This window comes from Girardinichthys multiradiatus, chromosome 22 (assembly GCF_021462225.1).
Source record: "Girardinichthys multiradiatus isolate DD_20200921_A chromosome 22, DD_fGirMul_XY1, whole genome shotgun sequence".
Lineage (NCBI taxonomy): Eukaryota > Metazoa > Chordata > Actinopteri > Cyprinodontiformes > Goodeidae > Girardinichthys > Girardinichthys multiradiatus.
Genome location: NC_061814.1, coordinates 43,671,143 through 43,689,547, shown reverse-complemented (window position 1 = coordinate 43,689,547; position 18,405 = coordinate 43,671,143). Strand labels below are relative to the sequence as shown.

The window sequence follows — 18,405 nt, the reverse complement described above, 5'->3', positions numbered from 1 at the left end:
GAATTTATTAACAAAAATAAGTCAACTCAAATTCAAACATATTTCAATCAACAAACTCTTTACTTCTGTCTTTACTTCCATCCCCACTCCTCTTCTCTCTGTACACAAATGACTGCACCTCATCGGACTCGTCCGTGAAACTCCTTAAGTTTGCAGATGACACCACTGTCATTGGACTGATCCAGGACGGTGATGAGTCTGCATACAGACAGCAGGTGGATCAGCTGGTCCACTGGTGCAGTCAGAACTACCCTGAACTGAACCCACTCAAGACTGTGGAAATGGTGGTGGACTTTCGGAGAACACCACCCCCATACACCCCCCTCACCATCCTCAACAACACTGTATCAGCCGTGGACCACTTCAGGTTCTTAGGAACCATCTCCGAGGACCTGAGATGGTCTTCACACATAGACACTGTTCGAAAGAAGGTCCAGCAGAGACTGTACTTCCCGAGGCAACTCAAGAAGTTCAACCTTCCACAGGAGCTGTTGGTCATCTTCTACACTGCCATCATTCAGTCTGTCCTGTCTTCATCCATCTCAGTGTGGTTTGGATCATCCACAAAACAGGACAGGTCCAGACTGCAACGAATAATCAGAGCTGAAGAGAGAATAATCAGGACTGACCTTCCCTCCATCCAGGACTTATACAGGTCAAGGGTCAGGAAAAGAGCTGCTAAAATCTCTGCAGACCCCACACACCCTGCACATAAACTGTTTAGAGTTTTACCTTCAGGTGGCGCTACAGAGCACTGTTTACTAAAACCAGCCGCCACAGAGACAGTTTCTTCCCCCAGGCTGTTTCTCTGATGAACATTTAATAGAGTACAAAACAACAGCATACAGATGTTACAAATGTACCTTTTTTATTATATATGTGTATATTGTATATTGTAAATTTGTATATTCTTTAATGCGAAAACAAAACCAAAGAGCAAAGTGTACCGGAGTCAAATTCCTTGTTTGTATGTACGAACTGGGCAATAAAACTGATTCTGATTCTGAAACCTACCAAGTACTTTCCTGGAATTTTCAAGGAACTACCTAAGTTCTTTCTGTAACTTTTCTAGATGGTACTGGGTACTTTTCAGAACTTACTGGTTACTTTATGGAATTTCTAACAATTTACAAGATAAGTTCCTTGAACTTACTGTGTACTTAAGAAAATTTACTAGCTACTGTCCAGAGCTTGCCTGGAATTTAATTTACAGGTTACTATCTGGAAACAGTCGAGTGATTTCAATGAAAATATTTAGGAAGTTTGAAGAAAAAGTACATGAATGTGTCAAAAAGGTTCTGAAATATAACCTGTGAATTATGTAAAAATAACGGATGTATCATGCAGTTCTACCAGAACCATTTAAACGTTTAGGCTCCTGTAGATGGAGACTTTTTGAGCTCATCTGCTTTCTTTAGGTTCTGTGTTTGTAGTTCTGACTGCAGAGCTGACAGACTGTTCACAGAACTTCCTGTTGGGCCTTGCAGCTGCAATGCATTGCTTCCGTCCTGGTTAACACCAAACATCATTTCTGTGACTTTTAACTCATCCAGAAAGCTGTTTGGTGGTACATTTTTCCTTTTCTTCCAACATCTTTTATTTTCCTGTGGATATTTATGGACCATGTGTTGCTTTGGTGAACGTAGTTGATTTTAAACAGGTTTCATGAATAAAGTTGGTCGGGTATAAAAAAGTGTTCCCAAACCTGTTCATCCTTAATTATGTCATAGCTGTGGGTTTCACTGCTTTATTCGTTCTGCAGCACGTTACTGAGTTTCAACCTCAAAAGGACACAGGTCAAAGCAGCAAAAGGATTCTGACAGACAGGCTGTGGTTTCAAACCCGACTACAGCCTCCTAAAGCAGAACCGGAACAGTGCAAAAAAACACACAACAGATGGTTCTCAAGAAGAAGTTATCTCTTTAGTTTCACTATCAGTTCTGCCCGCAGGTTGGCTGAGATCTTTGTACAGCATGAGGACAGAATCCATGGAGCTGGCTGGGATCCATAATCCCAGTGTTTGCGGGTCTGCTGGTAGGAGTTTGTCTTTGTTTTCGGTTTTCCGTTATGAAAGGTTTATCCACAGGTGAGTAGTAACTAGTTACATTTACTCGAGTAACCTTTTAAAACAAAGTCTGCTCCATCCGTCTCAGTCGTGTCCTTGGGCAAGACACTACTGCCACCTTGTCTGCTGATGGTGGTCAGAGAGGCCGGTGGCAGCGATTGTATGACAACATAAACTTGTTTCTGTCTGGTGAGACACAGAAACATGTTTTAATGTTATTCTCATGTCTGCTGAGACTGGCCAGTGAATTTAAATTGTACATACAGTCGCTGGAAATACTTTGCACTCTTCTGATATGTATAAATTACTGCATGTAAATGTTGGTTTCTAAGGTTTTATCTTGTGGAAAACTGAGATTTAAAAATGTGCGTTTCTTTTGCCCACATTTTTAATTTCGTATTGATGTGATTTATTTGTACTCAGTTTTTATTTTTTATTCTAAGTACCAGCACCTACACCTAATTTTATATTTTGTCTGTATGATTACATCATTTAAAAAAAATAAAATCAGATTAATCTTAATTAATCAGAATACTCAAGTACTCAGTACCTAAGTACCCTTTTTACTAAATACTTTTTATTTTGTGACTAGTTTTTACTTCTACTTAAGTCAAAATATACTGAAGTACTTCTACTTTTACTTGAGTACAGGTTTTTGTACTCTACTCACCTCTGGGTGTATCAATGTGACCAAGAAAAACCCTAATGGAGAGGGATCATGGCTGCCCAAAATAAAAGCTGATGCAGAACAGTCACAAATGTGTTTTATTTTGGCTTTAGTTAACATATCATCTTTTTGTTTTCCTTTATTTTGTTTTTTATTCGAACAACAACTTTTACACTTTCTAAATGTAAAAGACAAACTTTTGCATTTGACAGGACTTTCATAAAATTTAGTTTAAAAGTCAGATTATTGTCTGTTTCAGGTGATCTTGAGGAGGATGAATGCATAAATGCAGCCGTTGGCATTGTGCTCAACCAGCCTACAACTCCACCTGGACCACAGAGAAAACGTAGTTAAGCAAATAGTTTTGTTTTCGCTCATTTATTGGATACTTCTCTCTGGTGTCTCTAATATTATTTTCCCATTAGATAACAGGACTCCATCCATCATACGGTTACTGTCACCAGTAGCCTTCTGTTGGGTTGTGTTGGTAATAATCACTGGTCTGCGCATCCATTGTAAGTATAAATTATGCAATCCTCATCCACATCCTGAAAGATTTAGATTTCATAATAACAAGGAGTGTGCATTGTCTGGGATCATTTGAGAGAAAATCATAACTCCCCTTGGAAGTCTGACATGGTGACGAAAACAAGACTTTACCCCAGAAAACCTAAACACGCCAGTAAAATGTAAACCCAAAATAAAATTAGATGCAGTTCAATCCTTTTAAGCTCACATAGAACTAAATACTGTTTACATTATACTTCTACATTATTATGACAGTAATTTCATTGGTTACAGAATCAGTGTCAGAGCTGACAGGCCAGTGCTGAATGCGTAGGATACAACATATGGTGGTTATTATTGGATGTATTACCAGGAATAAAGTGTTTATGCTTCCATACAAGCTGTTTCACTTGAACTGCTAAACTAGTAACACCGAGTCCCTCCGACTAGTTGTTGGCCTTCCACCATCTGTCTCCTACTGGTACTGTAACTAATGTTTACTTCAAAATATCTGAACTGTCCCTTTAATTGGCTAATAGGTTCACATCTCACATTCACTTTTGATGCTACAGATGGTGCTTCATCCCAAAGTCTAAACTCCATCCTGCATGTTTACAGTTAAACCCAGAAGTAATGACCAACTTGAGCAGATCCAGTGTTCTTTTAAAAACGAGGCAGTAGAAGAACCAGAAGGTTAAGCACAGCGCTGACTGGAGAGTGGATCTGTTGAGCTGAATTGGAGGCTCCATAGTTCAGTTAAATTATTACTGGGATAGTAAACATTCACAAACACATACTGGAAGTAAACATGCTGCCAGAATTGGATGAAAAGTTGTTTTCATCTGTTGTCCATGAATTCCCTGATTTCAGAATCACCACGAAAAACAATGAGCAATTATAAAAAATGTTATTACAAAATAAATATACGAAAATCAAGCAAAATTTGAATTTCAAAATTTCAAAATTTTGAAGAACTCTCCTTACAGCAGGTCTTGTTGGATGGTAAGAAGTTGTTATGTGAACAAACTGACTAAATGGAGAAGTCAGATCATCAAGAACTTTATACAAAAGAAGATTATTTGCATGTTAAATTGTGTTTTCCCAGGTCAATAAGTTAGATTTTTTTTCTATTTAACAAGGCTGAAAATATACTGATGTCTGACGTAAATAAAGATGGTAATAGATTCAAAGTTGTAACAATGACTGGTAACTTGGTGGTTGGGCAGTAATATGAAAGACTCATCTTAGCTGCTTCTACTGATGAGAGATTTCCTACAAACATGAACTTTTGCGACCTTAACTTTAACAAATTTCTCTTTAATGTTTAGCTTTATATGAAAGTTCAAAATGATTTACAATTTTAAAATAATAGTTTTCCAAAATAATTTGTGGCTTGTGCCCAGATTCAATAACATTGAGTTTATAGTAACTCTATATGACCTTGAGAATAGCATTGATCTAACCAGGCTGTACCTTGAACCAGGATCATCTGTATAAGAATGGAATATTACATCCATAAAATACTCTGGGAGATTACATATGTACAGAGGATCAGGCAGCAGACAAAGGAGCAAACCTCGGTGACCCGATCTCTGAATGCTTCGACTGGGGGACATTGAATGTCACCTCGCTGTGGGCAAGGAGTCTTAGCTTGTGCAGAAAGTCGACGGTATTGACTAGAAATAGTCGGGCTCGCCTCCACGCACTGTGCGGGCTCTGGAACCCAGCTCCTCGAGAAAGGTTGGACTCTCTTCTACTCTGGGGTGGCCGGCGGGAAGGGGGCCATTCCAGAGTCCCTCAAGTCTCTGGATGTTGTGGGGGCTGTCATGGTTGACACGCCTCTTCAACATTGCGTGGTGGTCAGGGGACAGTGCCTCTGGACTGGCAGACTGGAGTGGTGGTCCCTCTTCACAAGAAGGATGACCGGAGGGTGTGTTCCAACTACAGGGGGATCACACTCCTCAGCCTCCCTGGTAAGGCCTATGCCAGGGTATTGGAAAGGAGAGACCGGCCGATAGTCAAACCTCGGCTTCAGGAGAAGCAGTGTGGTTTTTGACCCGGCCATGGAACACTGGACCAGCTCTATACCCTTTACAGGGTACTCGAGGGTTCATGGGAGTTTGCCCAACTGGTCCACATGTATTTTGTGGACCTGGAGAAGGCATTCGACTGTGTCCCTCGTGGCGCCCTGTGGGTCACGAGGCCATCCGGTCTCTGTACAAGCAGAGCAGGAGTTTGGTCCACATTGCCGGCACTAAGTGGGACCTGTTCCCGGTGCATGTTGGACTCCGGCAGGGCTGCCTTTTGTCACCGGTCCTGTTCATAACTTTTATGGACAGGATTTCAAGGTGCAGCCAAGGATCAGAGGGGGTCCGGTTTGGGGACCGGTGGATTTGGTCTCTTCTTTTTGCAGATGACGTGGTCCTGCTGGGCCCTCTAGCCAGGACATACAGCATGCGCTGGGGTGGTTCGCAGCTGAGTGTGAAGCGGCTGGGATGAGGATCAGACCCTCCAAGTCTGAGGCCATGGTTCTCGACCGATAAAGGTTGGCTTGTTCTCTTCAAGTTGGAGGGGAGTTCCTGCCTCAAATGGAGGATTTCAAGTATCTTGGGGTCTCGTTCACGAGTGAGGGGAGAATGGAGCAGGAGAACGACAGACGGATCGATGCGGCTGCCGCAGTAATGGGGGCACTGTGCCGGTTCGTTGTGGTGAAGAGAGAGCTGAGCCGAAAAGTGAAGCTCTCAATTTACCGATCGGTCTACGTTCCTACCCTCATCTATGGCCATGAACTTTGGGTCATGACCGAAAGAACGATATCCCGGATACAAGCGGCCGAAATGAGCTTCCTCCGTAGGGTGGCCGAGCACTAGAGATAGGGGGAGGAGCTCGGCCATCCGGGAAGGGCTTGGTGTACAGCTGCTGCTCCTCCACACCATGAGGAGCAAGTTGAAGTGGCTCGGGCATCTATACCGGATGCCTCCAGGACCCCTCCCTCGGGAGGTGATCCATTTTCCAAATAGGATTTTATACATTTAAGTGACCTGTCCAGGGTGTACCCAGTCTCTCGCCCATAGACTGCTGGAGATAGGCACCAGCTTCCCCATGACCCACTATCGAATAAGCGGTAGAAAATGACTCACTGACATTTAAGTGTATACACAATCTAATCTAAAAAAAAAATTATGGAAGAACTCTTTCACTGAATGTGCCACATTATTCTGAAAAAGAAAGAATGGTTCCAACAACAGCACTAGTATCTAACAGACCTTTCTGTAACAGTTCCAAATAAGGCCACAAAAAGTTGCTTTGAAACACAGAAACTAATAAGGTAAACCAGGGATTAATGCTCAATTCACCATTTCCTCACCTCTTAGGGCCCAACCATTAGCAAATGCTAACACTTGGGCCCTGAAGAAGCAGTTGGTCCCTGACCAGGTCTCCACATCGCCTCTCACTGTCTCCATTCTTACAGGGGTACTCAAGTAATGATGATTAGTTCATCATTATGTCAAGAGAACTCAGAGTTCATCCCTGATTATGTTAGCACTCATCCGGCAAATAAATTCTACTGGAATGTATTTTACTTTTGTCGAGATTAACCTTAATAAAACTAAATACATTTTTGACATCCTAGATACTTCGGTCATTTCTGCTAAGTTGAAGGACTTGGAGGACGTCAAGCAACAACTCAATTTTCTGAAATTCCCAGAAAACTTGAAGGAAATTGTGCAGCTGACTGCAGTTAATCTGCGACTGAGTGAAGAAAACCACAAGCTAGCAGCTGAAGTCCAGATACTACAAGCAGATTTATTGAGATTACTGCGAAAACAAGACACCTCTACAAAAGACTGGAGAGAACCCCAATTTGAGTGGACAACACCGATGCCTGAAGAACAACGCTACTACTACAAAACACCCCGTCCTTACACCAACAGACCACGCTACTACATCACGCCCCGTCCTTACACCAACAGACCACGCTACTACATCACGCCCCGTCCTTACACCAACAGACCACGCTACTACATCACGCCTCGTCCTTACACCAGCAGACCACGCTACTACATAAGACAAAATCCTTTCAAGAGACCACATTACTACTACATCACGCCCCGTCCTTACACCAACAGACCACCCTACTACATCACGCCCCGTCCTTACACCAACAGACCACGCTACTACATCACGCCCCGTCCTTACACCAACAGACCACGCTACTACATCACGCCCCGTCCTTACACCGACAGACCACGCTACTACATCACCCCCCGTCCTTACACCAACAGACCACGCTACTACATCACGCCCCGTCCTTACACCGACAGACCACGCTACTACAACATCACCCCCCGTCCTTACACCAACAGATCACGCTACTACACCACACCACATCCTTACACCGACAGACCACGCTACTACATCACGCCCCGTCCTTACACCAACAGACCACGCTACTACATCACGCCTCGTCCTTACACCAACAGACCACGCTACTACATCACGCCTCGTCCTTACACCAACAGACCACGCTACTACATCACGCCCCGTCCTTACACCAACAGACCACGCTACTACATCACGCCTCGTCCTTACACCAACAGACCACGCTACTACATCACGCCCCGTCCTTACACCAACAGACCACGCTACTACATAAGACAAAATCCTTTCAAGAGACCACATTACTACTACAACATACCCCGTCCTTACACCAACAGACCACCCTACTACATCACGCCCCGTCCTTACACCAACAGACCACGCTACTACATCACGCCCCGTCCTTACACCAACAGACCACGCTACTACATCACGCCCCGTCCTTACACCAACAGACCACGCTACTACATCACGCCCCGTCCTTACACCGACAGACCACGCTACTACATCACCCCCCGTCCTTACACCAACAGACCACGCTACTACATCACGCCCCGTCCTTACACCGACAGACCACGCTACTACAACATCACCCCCCCGTCCTTACACCAACAGATCACGCTACTACATCACGCCTCGTCCTTACACCAACAGACCACGCTACTACATCACGCCTCGTCCTTACACCAACAGACCACGCTACTACATCACGCCTCGTCCTTACACCGACAGACCACGCTACTACAACATCACCCCCCGTCCTTACACCAACAGATCACGCTACTACATCACGCCTCGTCCTTACACCAACAGACCACGCTACTACACCACGCCTCGTCCTTACACCAACAGACCACGCTACTACATCACGCCCCGTCCTTACACCAACAGACCACGCTACTACATCACGCCTCGTCCTTACACCAACAGACCACGCTACTACATCACGCCCCGTCCTTACACCAACAGACCACGCTACTACATAAGACAAAATCCTTTCAAGAGACCACATTACTACTACAACATACCCCGTCCTTACACCAACAGATCACGCTACTACACCACACCACATCCTTACACCGACAGACCACGCTACTACATCACGCCCCGTCCTTACACCAACAGACCACGCTACTACATCACGCCTCGTCCTTACACCAACAGACCACGCTACTACACCACGCCTCGTCCTTACACCAACAGACCACGCTACTACATCACGCCCCGTCCTTACACCAACAGACCACGCTACTACATCACGCCTCGTCCTTACACCAACAGACCACGCTACTACATCACGCCCCGTCCTTACACCAACAGACCACGCTACTACATAAGACAAAATCCTTTCAAGAGACCACATTACTACTACAACATACCCCGTCCTTACACCAACAGACCACCCTACTACATCACGCCCCGTCCTTACACCAACAGACCACGCTACTACATCACGCCCCGTCCTTACACCGACAGACCACGCTACTACATCACCCCACGTCCTTACACCAACAGACCACGCTACTACATCACGCCCCGTCCTTACACCGACAGACCACGCTACTACATCACCCCCCGTCCTTACACCAACAGACCACGCTACTACATCACGCCCCGTCCTTACACCAACAGACCACGCTACTACATCACGCCCCGTCCTTACACCGACAGACCACGCTACTACATCACCCCCCGTCCTTACACCGACAGACCACGCTACTACATCACCCCCCGTCCTTACACCAACAGATCACGCTACTACATAAGACAAAATCCTTTCAAGAGACCACATTACTACTACAAAACACCCCGTCCTTACACCAACAGACCACGCTACTACACCACACCACGTCCTTACACCGACAGACCACGCTACTACATCACGCCCCGTCCTTACACCGACAGACCACGCTACTACATCACCCCCCGTCCTTACACCGACAGACCACGCTACTACATAAGACAAAATCCTTTCAAGAGACCACATTACTACTACAACATACCCCGTCCTTACACCAACAGACCAACAGACCACCCTACTACACCACACCACATCCTTACACCAACAAACCACATTATTTCCAGACATCACCAAGTTACTTCCACGGCAGAAAAAGTATAGTAAAATATTTTTTGTGATTAAAGTATCTTGCTAATCCTTTAAATCCATACAAAAAATTATTTCTTACTGAAATTGCTGCTATTGTTACTCTCAGAAAGGCAAACTGAACCTTGCCTGCAAGGCTGGCTCCACTTCCAGTCCAGCTGTTATATGATTAGCAGCCAGAACTATGCCGATTCGAAGACCTGGAACGAAGCCCGAGAGGACTGCAGATTAAGGGACGCAGATTTGGTCATTGTTAGGAGTCCTGAGGAGCAGGTTAGGCTGGAGACATGGTCGACACTTGTATTTAGCCGGCCTCAGCTAGCACATTACCCGCTGCTTAACTATGATTATTGCATAACTGTCTGTTTTAACCAGGACTTGATCTATAAAACAAGCTTTACTGGTGAAGGAACCAGCAGCTACTGGATTGGCCTCAGGATGGAAGGTGGTGACTGGAAGTGGGTCAATGAAAATGTTCTAACACACAGGTAAGAGATGAATCTAAATGTTATGAATAATGGACTCCACCCATGATCTAACAGGCTTCTCCTTCTTTCAGCTATTGGCTGCAACCACCTGCTGAGGAGCTTAACTGTGTGACGTCTGTTAAGGAGGCCAACGGATGGAAATCTGTGAGCTGTGATGACAAAAATGGTTGGATCTGCCAACAAAAAGCTCTGTCTGCATGAATTCTAACAGGACAGCTGAACTTCTGATTATTTCTGTCTGAAAAGAACAGATATGTTTACAATCTCAATGTTATATATCTATGTTGTGATATACACTGCTTATAGTATATCTAGATTTAGGGAGAGTACATATTTCTATATATCATAACATCATAAATCTTTTCAGCTTTAATTTGAGCTTTATTCTAAAAAAATCGGATAAGAAATAAGGCCGCTACAACCATTTTTATGACTCGATGGGTAGTAATGGCGTCTGCGTGCGCACGTCTCCATCTACAGGGGCCAGTAGGCCATGTTAAATCTAGTATTATATCAATGATCTGACACCTTTGTATATTCATGGTGAGACAAACTGCTGTTTAAATAAGTACTATAACTATTACTAGTTTAAACTATTGTTCTGATTCATGGGGCTACAGATTTATATTGTTTTACACACATTTGTTGCCTTTTGCTTTGATTTCAGAATATTCTACATTAAAGAAAATAAAGGCTTCTGTGTGGCTTAAAACATATAGAAGTTGTTTTTATTTCCAGAGAAAAGCTGCAAACCTTCCTTAAGGGTTTGAATGCATGATGGAGTCAGTTAGGCTTGGTATTGTGTTTCACAGAGTTCTAGTTGAGATGAGGTTCAGGTTGTGGTCCATTGTCAGAGTCAAAGGGCTGCAGCTGCATTCCTGTTCGGAGCGTTGATTCGATATGTGCACTGCAGTCTGGACTCCTGGCCTGGGAATCCAAACACGGCAGGGTCAGGACCTCAGCATATCTGATAGGTGTCACGGCGGTGGGGCCGTGGCCAAGCAGCGGTGGGCATAACTGGCCCTGGAATGACAACAAGTTCACTCAGAGAGTTTTCCACCTAATTGGCTAGTGTTTTTACCCAAAGCTGGAGCTTACACAGACCGTTTAACTCGATCAGTGTTCCGTTTTATTATCCGTTTTTATTTGTCACACAACGAGCTGCTGTTGTTCCCCTGAACCCAGACCTCGACGCGGTTCTGTTTTAACAACCTTTCCTTTAAACTATTATGATTGCATTCGATAGTTCAGCAGCAAATCCCAAAAACAAAGATCCAACAAGAAAACAAAGAAGGCACCAACTGAGAGCTGCCCAGACAAGGAAGTTCACAGGTTGGTAGTTATTCAGCGACAACTATAATGTTTTCTGTGCAAATTAAAATGGTCAGCCGAGGGCTGCAGAGCCACTGGACAGAAAAACGTAATCTAACTCACTTGTTATTGAATATATCTGCAAACTAAACTCCATGCAATGTATGAAGTGGTGATAGACCTTTTAAATAATTTGCATCCTTTTAAGAGTAAATAAATTATGAAACATTTGTCTCCTTCAGAAAACTGCTACTAACTTATCTTGCAGTGACAGAAGCTGAAACTGGTTGTTTCTCAGATCTTCTCTGTGCTGCAGGAGTTCCTTTAACTGTTCTGCACATGTAAATGAGCAGAAATAAGAAAAGGCTTGTTTGCCTCCACAGCTGCATTAGAATAATTTCCTCACAGCAAGAAGGTCCTGGGTCTGACTATATACATGAATCCTTTCTGCACGCTGTTTGCATGTTCTCTCTGTGCATGTGTGGGTTCTCTCTGGGTACTCTGGTGTCCTCCCACCTTCCAAATACATTTATGTTAGGTTACTAAACAGTCCAGGATGTGTTGGGTCTGCAGAGATGTTGGCTGCCCTTATCCTGACCCTTGACCTGTATAAGTCCTGGATGGAGGGAAAACCTGATTGTTGGTTGCAGTCTGGACCTGTCTTGTTCTGTAGATGAGCCAAACCACACTGAGATGGATGAAGACAGGACACACTTAATGATGGCAGTGGAGAAGATGAACTTCTTGAGTTGCCTCAGGAAGTACAGTCTCTGCTGGACCTTCTTCCAAACTTTGTCTATGTGTGAAGACCATCTCAGGTCTTGTGAAAGGTTGGTTCCTAGGAACTGGAAGTGATCCACAGTAGATACAGTGTTGTTGACAATAGTAAGGGGAGGGAGTGTCGGAGGTGTTATTTGGACGTTCACCTTCATCTTCACTGTTTTGAGCAAGTTAAATTCTAGGTGGTTCTGACAACACCAGTGTACCAGCCGATCCACCTCCTGACTGTATGCAGACTCGTCAATGTCCTGGATCAGTCCATTAACAGTGGTGTCATCTGCAAACCTCAGGGGTTTCACAGACGGGTCCGCTGAGGTGCAGTCATTTGTGTAGATGGAGAAGAGGAGTGGGGATAGAACACACTGGTGCTGATGGTTCTTGTGCGGGAGAATATGCTACCCAGCCTCACCTGCTGCTGCCGGTCCTTCAGGAAGCTGTTGATCCACTGACAGGTGGAGGCTGGGACGTTGATCTGGGTGAGCTTCTGGTGGAGGATGTCTGGTATGATGGTATTGAAGGCCGAGCTGAAGTCTACAAACAGGATCCTGGCGTACGTCCCTGGGCGGTTGAGGTGTTGCAGGATGAAGTGTAGTCCCAAGTTGACTGCATCATCTACTGACCTGTTTGCTCGGTAGGCAAACTGCAGGGGGTCCAGCTGGGGGCCTGTGATGTTCTTCAGATGCTTCAACACCAGCCGCTCAAAGGATTTCATGACCACATACGTCAGGGCTACAGGCCTGTAGTCATTTAGTGCTGGTGGGTGGTGGGTTACGATGGTGGGTTTCTTGGGTACTGGGATGATGGTGGAACATTTGAAGCCTGACACAATGTCAGATTGCTCCAGTGACTTGTTGAAGATGTGCAGGCTTGTAATGGGTTGTAAACTCCGACCAGAACAAACGAGAACTCCCTCGGTGAAAAAACATTTACAGTCTATAAGAAATGACTCCGGCAGAATAATTACACAAAAAAATGCAAAGTACAAGGGAGCGAAGTACCATCTGTGGTGCCATCTTGGATCGTACCACAACATCCCAACATGTAGCACAAGTCTGTCAGCCCTGTCCTGCTTTATAATATTAAATATTAAAGATACCACTTCCTCTCCTATGGTTTGCTACTTCTTTCACAGAGTTGAAAATCCATATAAAATAAATTCATATAAATGTGTGGCTTACTCAGGAGGCTCATGCTACTTATGAAATTTGCAAACATGTTTTAAAGTTTTGGAGTATTAGTAAGTAATATTTGTGAAGTTAGTAAGAAAAGCCAGGTGTTTCTGGAACCCTGCAGCTCAGCCGTACCTTCCAGCAGAAACATGTTTTACAGTTTAAACACCTTACAGATGTTTGGGCTTTAGCTGACTGAATTTGCATTTTAATCCCTTTTAAATTTTTTGCTCAATCTAAGTTTTATGATTTTTGAAATTTTCCCACAGAATGTTCAGTTTAGTGTGACGATTGACCCAGTAAAATATTAAGAATGTTTTTAAATTAAGACTCCTTTCATGTCCACAGTTTTATCTCCACATGTATCAGTCGTAGGTGTTTTCATCCGCTTTTACCTGCTGTGTTTCCCTCTGCTGTCAGACTTACAACTTTCTGTCCAATCAGCTCACAGGACAGAGACATCCATGAAATGGAAATCCCATATTAAACAGGTTTTTAGGATTTCCTTCTTTCATCTCCAGAACATTGCCAAAATTAGAAATATTCTGTCCAGGAGTGACGCTGAAAAACTAGTCCATGCATTTGTTACTTCAAGACTGGACTATTGTAATTCTTTACTATCAGGATGTCCACAAAATGCAGTTAAAAGCCTTCAGCTGATTCAAAATGCTGCAGCAAGAGTTCTGATGAAAATTAAAAAGAGAGATCATATTTCTCCTATTTTAGCTTCCCTTCATTGGCTCCCTGTTAAATCCAGAATATAATTTAAAATTCTCCTCCTCACATATAAAGCCCTTAATGATCTAGCTCCATCATACATCAGAGATCTGATTGGTCCATATGTTCCTAACAGAGCACTTTGTTCTCAGACTGCAGGTTTACTGGTGGTTCCTAGAGTCTCTAGAAGTAGAATGGGAGGCAGATCCTTTAGTTATCAGGCTCCTCTCCTGTGGAACCAGCTCCCAGTTTTAGTCCGTGAGGCAGACACCCTGTCTACTTTTAAGACTAGGCTTAAAACCTTCCTTTTTGATAAAGCTTATAGTTAGAGTGGCTTAGTTTATCCTGAGCTATCTTCCTTATTTTTTACCTCCGTCTTCTTCCCTCCCTGTTGGTTGGAGTAAGGGGGAGTCAGGTTTCGCCTAAACCGACTCAGTTATGGTTGAGGTGCAAACACACCCTCCATTTCTGCTACCTGTATGACCTCTTCTCTTCTCCAATGGTTATAATCAGTCTGACAGAGAGAGGTATCCCAATCATTGTGGTTTTTAGTATAACAATGACCATCAGTGGGACCCTTTGTGGGGTTCCTTGAGACGACATTGTTGTAAATAAGCGCCGTTTAACTAAATAATCTGAACTGAAACTATCTCTGTAGTTATGCTGCTATAGGCTTAGGCTGCTGGAGGACATAATGACCACTTTCACCCTCTTCGCTACATTCTCACACTACTCTCCAATTTTGCATTATTTGCTGTTATTTCAGCTTTTAACTTTGTTCTCTCTTTTCTCTTCCTAGAAGCTACACCTGGCCTGACTCTGTGTCTACCTGTGACACCTTTCTGGAGAGGGGAATCGTCCGAGCTTCTGCTGGCAACAACTTAATGCTCACCTTCTACAGATGATCCACATGGCCCTGTCTTTCAGTGTTTAACCCTTTCTCTCTCCTAGACATGGCTACTGACTGAGCTTCTACTGTACTAACTCTATGTTCTCTCTTTCAGACTCTAACCTTGAAAACTGGCTCAGAGTTTATCTGTTCTTTCTTTCTAGATGAAACGACTAAAGGAGCTACATCATTAACATTTACTTTTCCTTCCCATAGAAAGGACTCCTGGATCAGTGCTTCTTTGTTCTCTTTGTGTCTCTGCTCTGTTCTCTCAAACCCCCAGTCGGTCGTGGCAGATGGCCGCTCACACTGGGCCTGGTTCTGGTTCTGCTGGAGGTTTCTTCCTGTTAAAAGGGAGTTTTTCCTCTCCACTGTCGCTACATGCATGCTCAGTATGAGGGATTGCTGCAAAGTCAACACCAGTGACTGTCCACTGTCTCTACATGCTCATCCAGGAGGAGTGAATGCTGCAAGTCACTGACTGGATGCAATCTGCTGGGTTTCCTTAGATAGAAAAACTTTTTATCCAATTTGAATAAATAACTGAATCTGACTGAACTGTTCAATGGTTGGGATTAATTGGAATGTATGAACCTGACTGTTGTGAAGAACCTTGAGACGACGTGTGTTGTGAATTGGTGCTATATAAATAAACTTAATTGAATTGAATTGAATTGAAATGTCAGCTGTGAATTTTTCTTTTAAAACTGAAAACGAAGGCTCTCTTCAACCTGTCAGATCTGTTGCAGAACCTTTTGGTGGCCATCAGCAGGTTTTAACAGATGTTCAAGAACTTTTTCATACAAGTTCAAGTTTTGTTGTGGTTACTGTTTGATGGTTGAATTAAATGTTTTATTGTTTCTATCTGCTTTTCTGAAGAAAAGAATGGTGCTGTGCAGAAATCACCATAGCAGCTTATGTCATTTGATCATGGCAGCCACCAGAGACCTCGTTTAGTTTCATTGATTGTTTCATGTCTGATTCTTAAATCAAGAATGAAGTTCAGCTATTGGTCGGACTCTGTCATAGTTTAGTTCATTATTCATAACAAATGAGAAAACAATGCATTCCGGTTTCTTTCTTACATTTATCCCTAACCAAGCATGCCTCAGTCTCCTAATGGAGCAGCATGAAGTATGTTGTGTGTTATTTTATGCATTTCTTAACCCTTTCAGAATCATTCAGTTTTGTTTATCCTCCCAGACTTTAAGGGCAGTGCTGTGTTAGGTTTTCCTTTTTCCACATTTGGGAAGTCTCTGTTTCATATGGATTTTTGGAAAGAAATGCAACTTTAATTAGATTTGTTTATTACCTAAGACCATATTTGTTTGTCCAACCAAACCAGAGTAGTTTTTGGTAGATGCGTTCTGCTTACCTTAGAGGTCTTGAAGAGATTGCAGGGATCAGCTCAGGAACGGTTCAGTTAAAGCCCCTTGGTGTAGAAAGTCTCTGAGCAGAGCTGAAAACACGTCTGACCTGCTTTTGACCTGCTGCTTTATGCGCACACATCTTGCATGACTGGTTCAGACGGCCATTTTTTACAGTGTATCCGTCTGTCCCTGCTGTAAAAGCAGAGCGGCCTGTCTGTGTGTCTTTGTGTCTTTGTGTGAGTGTTGTTGCTGAGTGCAGTGACCTGAGGTTACACTCTCCCTGTTCCCGTTAGGGTAAATATCCCTCTATTAGCAACAAGTGATCTGAAAGCTCCGATCTGTCAGAGCTGCTGGAAGCTTTTAGAGAGACAACAGAGGAAAAACAGCTCCGTCTCTTTAACCCCTACACCAGCGGCTCAGGGCTTTGTTAACACTAGAGGAAGACCCTACTGCTGCGTGAACAATCAGACAGAATGTGGATTATCTTTGTAAGGTTTGATAAGGTCATCTGAGACAGAAAGCATCGTTCTGAATGAGGTCAAAGCAGAGAAGTAAGACCAAATTGACACATACTTCAATATGTTTTATTTTTATGTGATGTGCATACTTGTAAACAGGAAAGAAAATGTCTCATCCTTTCCAATATAAGTGTGGTATTCAGCCTCCTGGGTCAGTACTTAGCAGAACCCACTCTGGCTGCAGGTCTTTTGGAGTTGGTCTCTGTCAGCTGTGAACCTCTTTGCCTGTTCCTCTCTTCAAAACAGCTCAAGACTGGATGGAGAGCATCTGTGAACATCAGTTTTAAAGGCTTTCCACAGATTCTCAGTTGGATTAATTCTGGTCTTTAACTAGGACATTCTAACACATATTTATGACTTAATTTGAACCAGGGGTTCACAGTCCTGGTCCTCAGGGCCCAATGTCCTTAATGTTTAAGATGTATCTCTGCTCCAGTAGGTCAGTAGGTAAGATGCTGGTCCAGCTGCAGGTCTTTTGGGGGTTTGTTTGTTTTCACAGATTCTTGGTTGGATTTATGTTTGGACTTAGACTAGACCATTCTAGCACATGAATTTGCTTTGGTCTAAGCCATCCCATCATAGCTCTGACTGTATGTTCAGGGTCATTGTTCTGCTGGAAGGTGAACCTCCACCCCAGGATCAAGCCGTCTACTGCCTCTAACAGGTGCTTTGCCAGGATCCTGATCTTAGCTCCATCCATCTTTCCATCAACTCTGACCAGGTTTCCTGTCTGCGCTGAAGAAAAGCCTCCCCACAGCATGATGCAGCCACCACATGCCAACAGGTTCTCCCCCCTGAGCTTTAAAACTTCTCCACATCCTTCTCCCTGACCTGTCTGCTGTGTTCCTTGGCCTCCATGATGCCATTTGTTCTCTAACAAACCTCTGAGTCCAGAAACTGAACATCTGAATTTATCCTCAGAATGAATTACATCCTGGTGTTCACTGATTAGGTGACTTTTGAATTTAGATTGAATTTAAGGGTATCGTTCTTTTTAGATTTCAATTTTTCAGTTTTGTTATTTTCTGTCCTCTTCACAATTATGTCCTACTTTGTGTTGGTCTATCATAAAATATATTCATATGGTCGGGGGGTATGAATACTTTTGCACAGCTCAGTAGTTTTCAGTGTTTCCCAGGATTAGGAGAACCACCTCAAGATGCTCAGATGTTCAGAAGATTTATCTTCTTTTGTTCTGGTCGTGAAATGTGTGGTTCCTGCATTCATTTATTCTGCTAATTCAAACAACTCTTATCTCTGCTGCACACCGACTGACACGGTTGCTCTTTCTCTGACCCTCTGCATGCAGCATTAGACCAAAAATGGCTTCTGTCTGGCCTGACTGTAAATATTTATGAATATGCGAGGTGCTCAGAGGTTCACGGTCACATCTAAAAGGTTTACTGCCTGTACACTGTAATCAGTCAGATCACCATG

The 18,405-nt window shown here is 43.6% G+C and overlaps 1 protein-coding gene and 1 long non-coding RNA gene across 2 annotated transcripts; one reads left to right on the top strand and one right to left on the bottom strand.

The window, feature by feature from the left end:
• Positions 1-1,943: 1,943 nt before the first annotated feature.
• On the top strand, positions 1,944-10,415 carry LOC124859602. Its single transcript, XM_047352489.1, has 8 exons — positions 1,944-2,034; positions 2,992-3,081; positions 3,158-3,247; positions 6,874-8,952; positions 9,031-9,735; positions 9,836-9,999; positions 10,102-10,214; positions 10,286-10,415. Exons 1-8 carry the CDS (start codon positions 1,974-1,976, stop codon positions 10,413-10,415), a joined length of 3,432 nt encoding a protein of 1,143 aa, XP_047208445.1. The 5' UTR covers positions 1,944-1,973.
• Positions 10,416-10,925: 510 nt separating this feature from the next.
• LOC124858928 lies at positions 10,926-16,584 on the bottom strand. The gene is made up of 2 exons (XR_007035976.1): positions 16,456-16,584; positions 10,926-11,237 (listed from the first exon to the last, which is right to left on the bottom strand). It is a non-coding gene; the product is annotated as an uncharacterized LOC124858928 (long non-coding RNA).
• Positions 16,585-18,405: the final 1,821 nt, after the last annotated feature.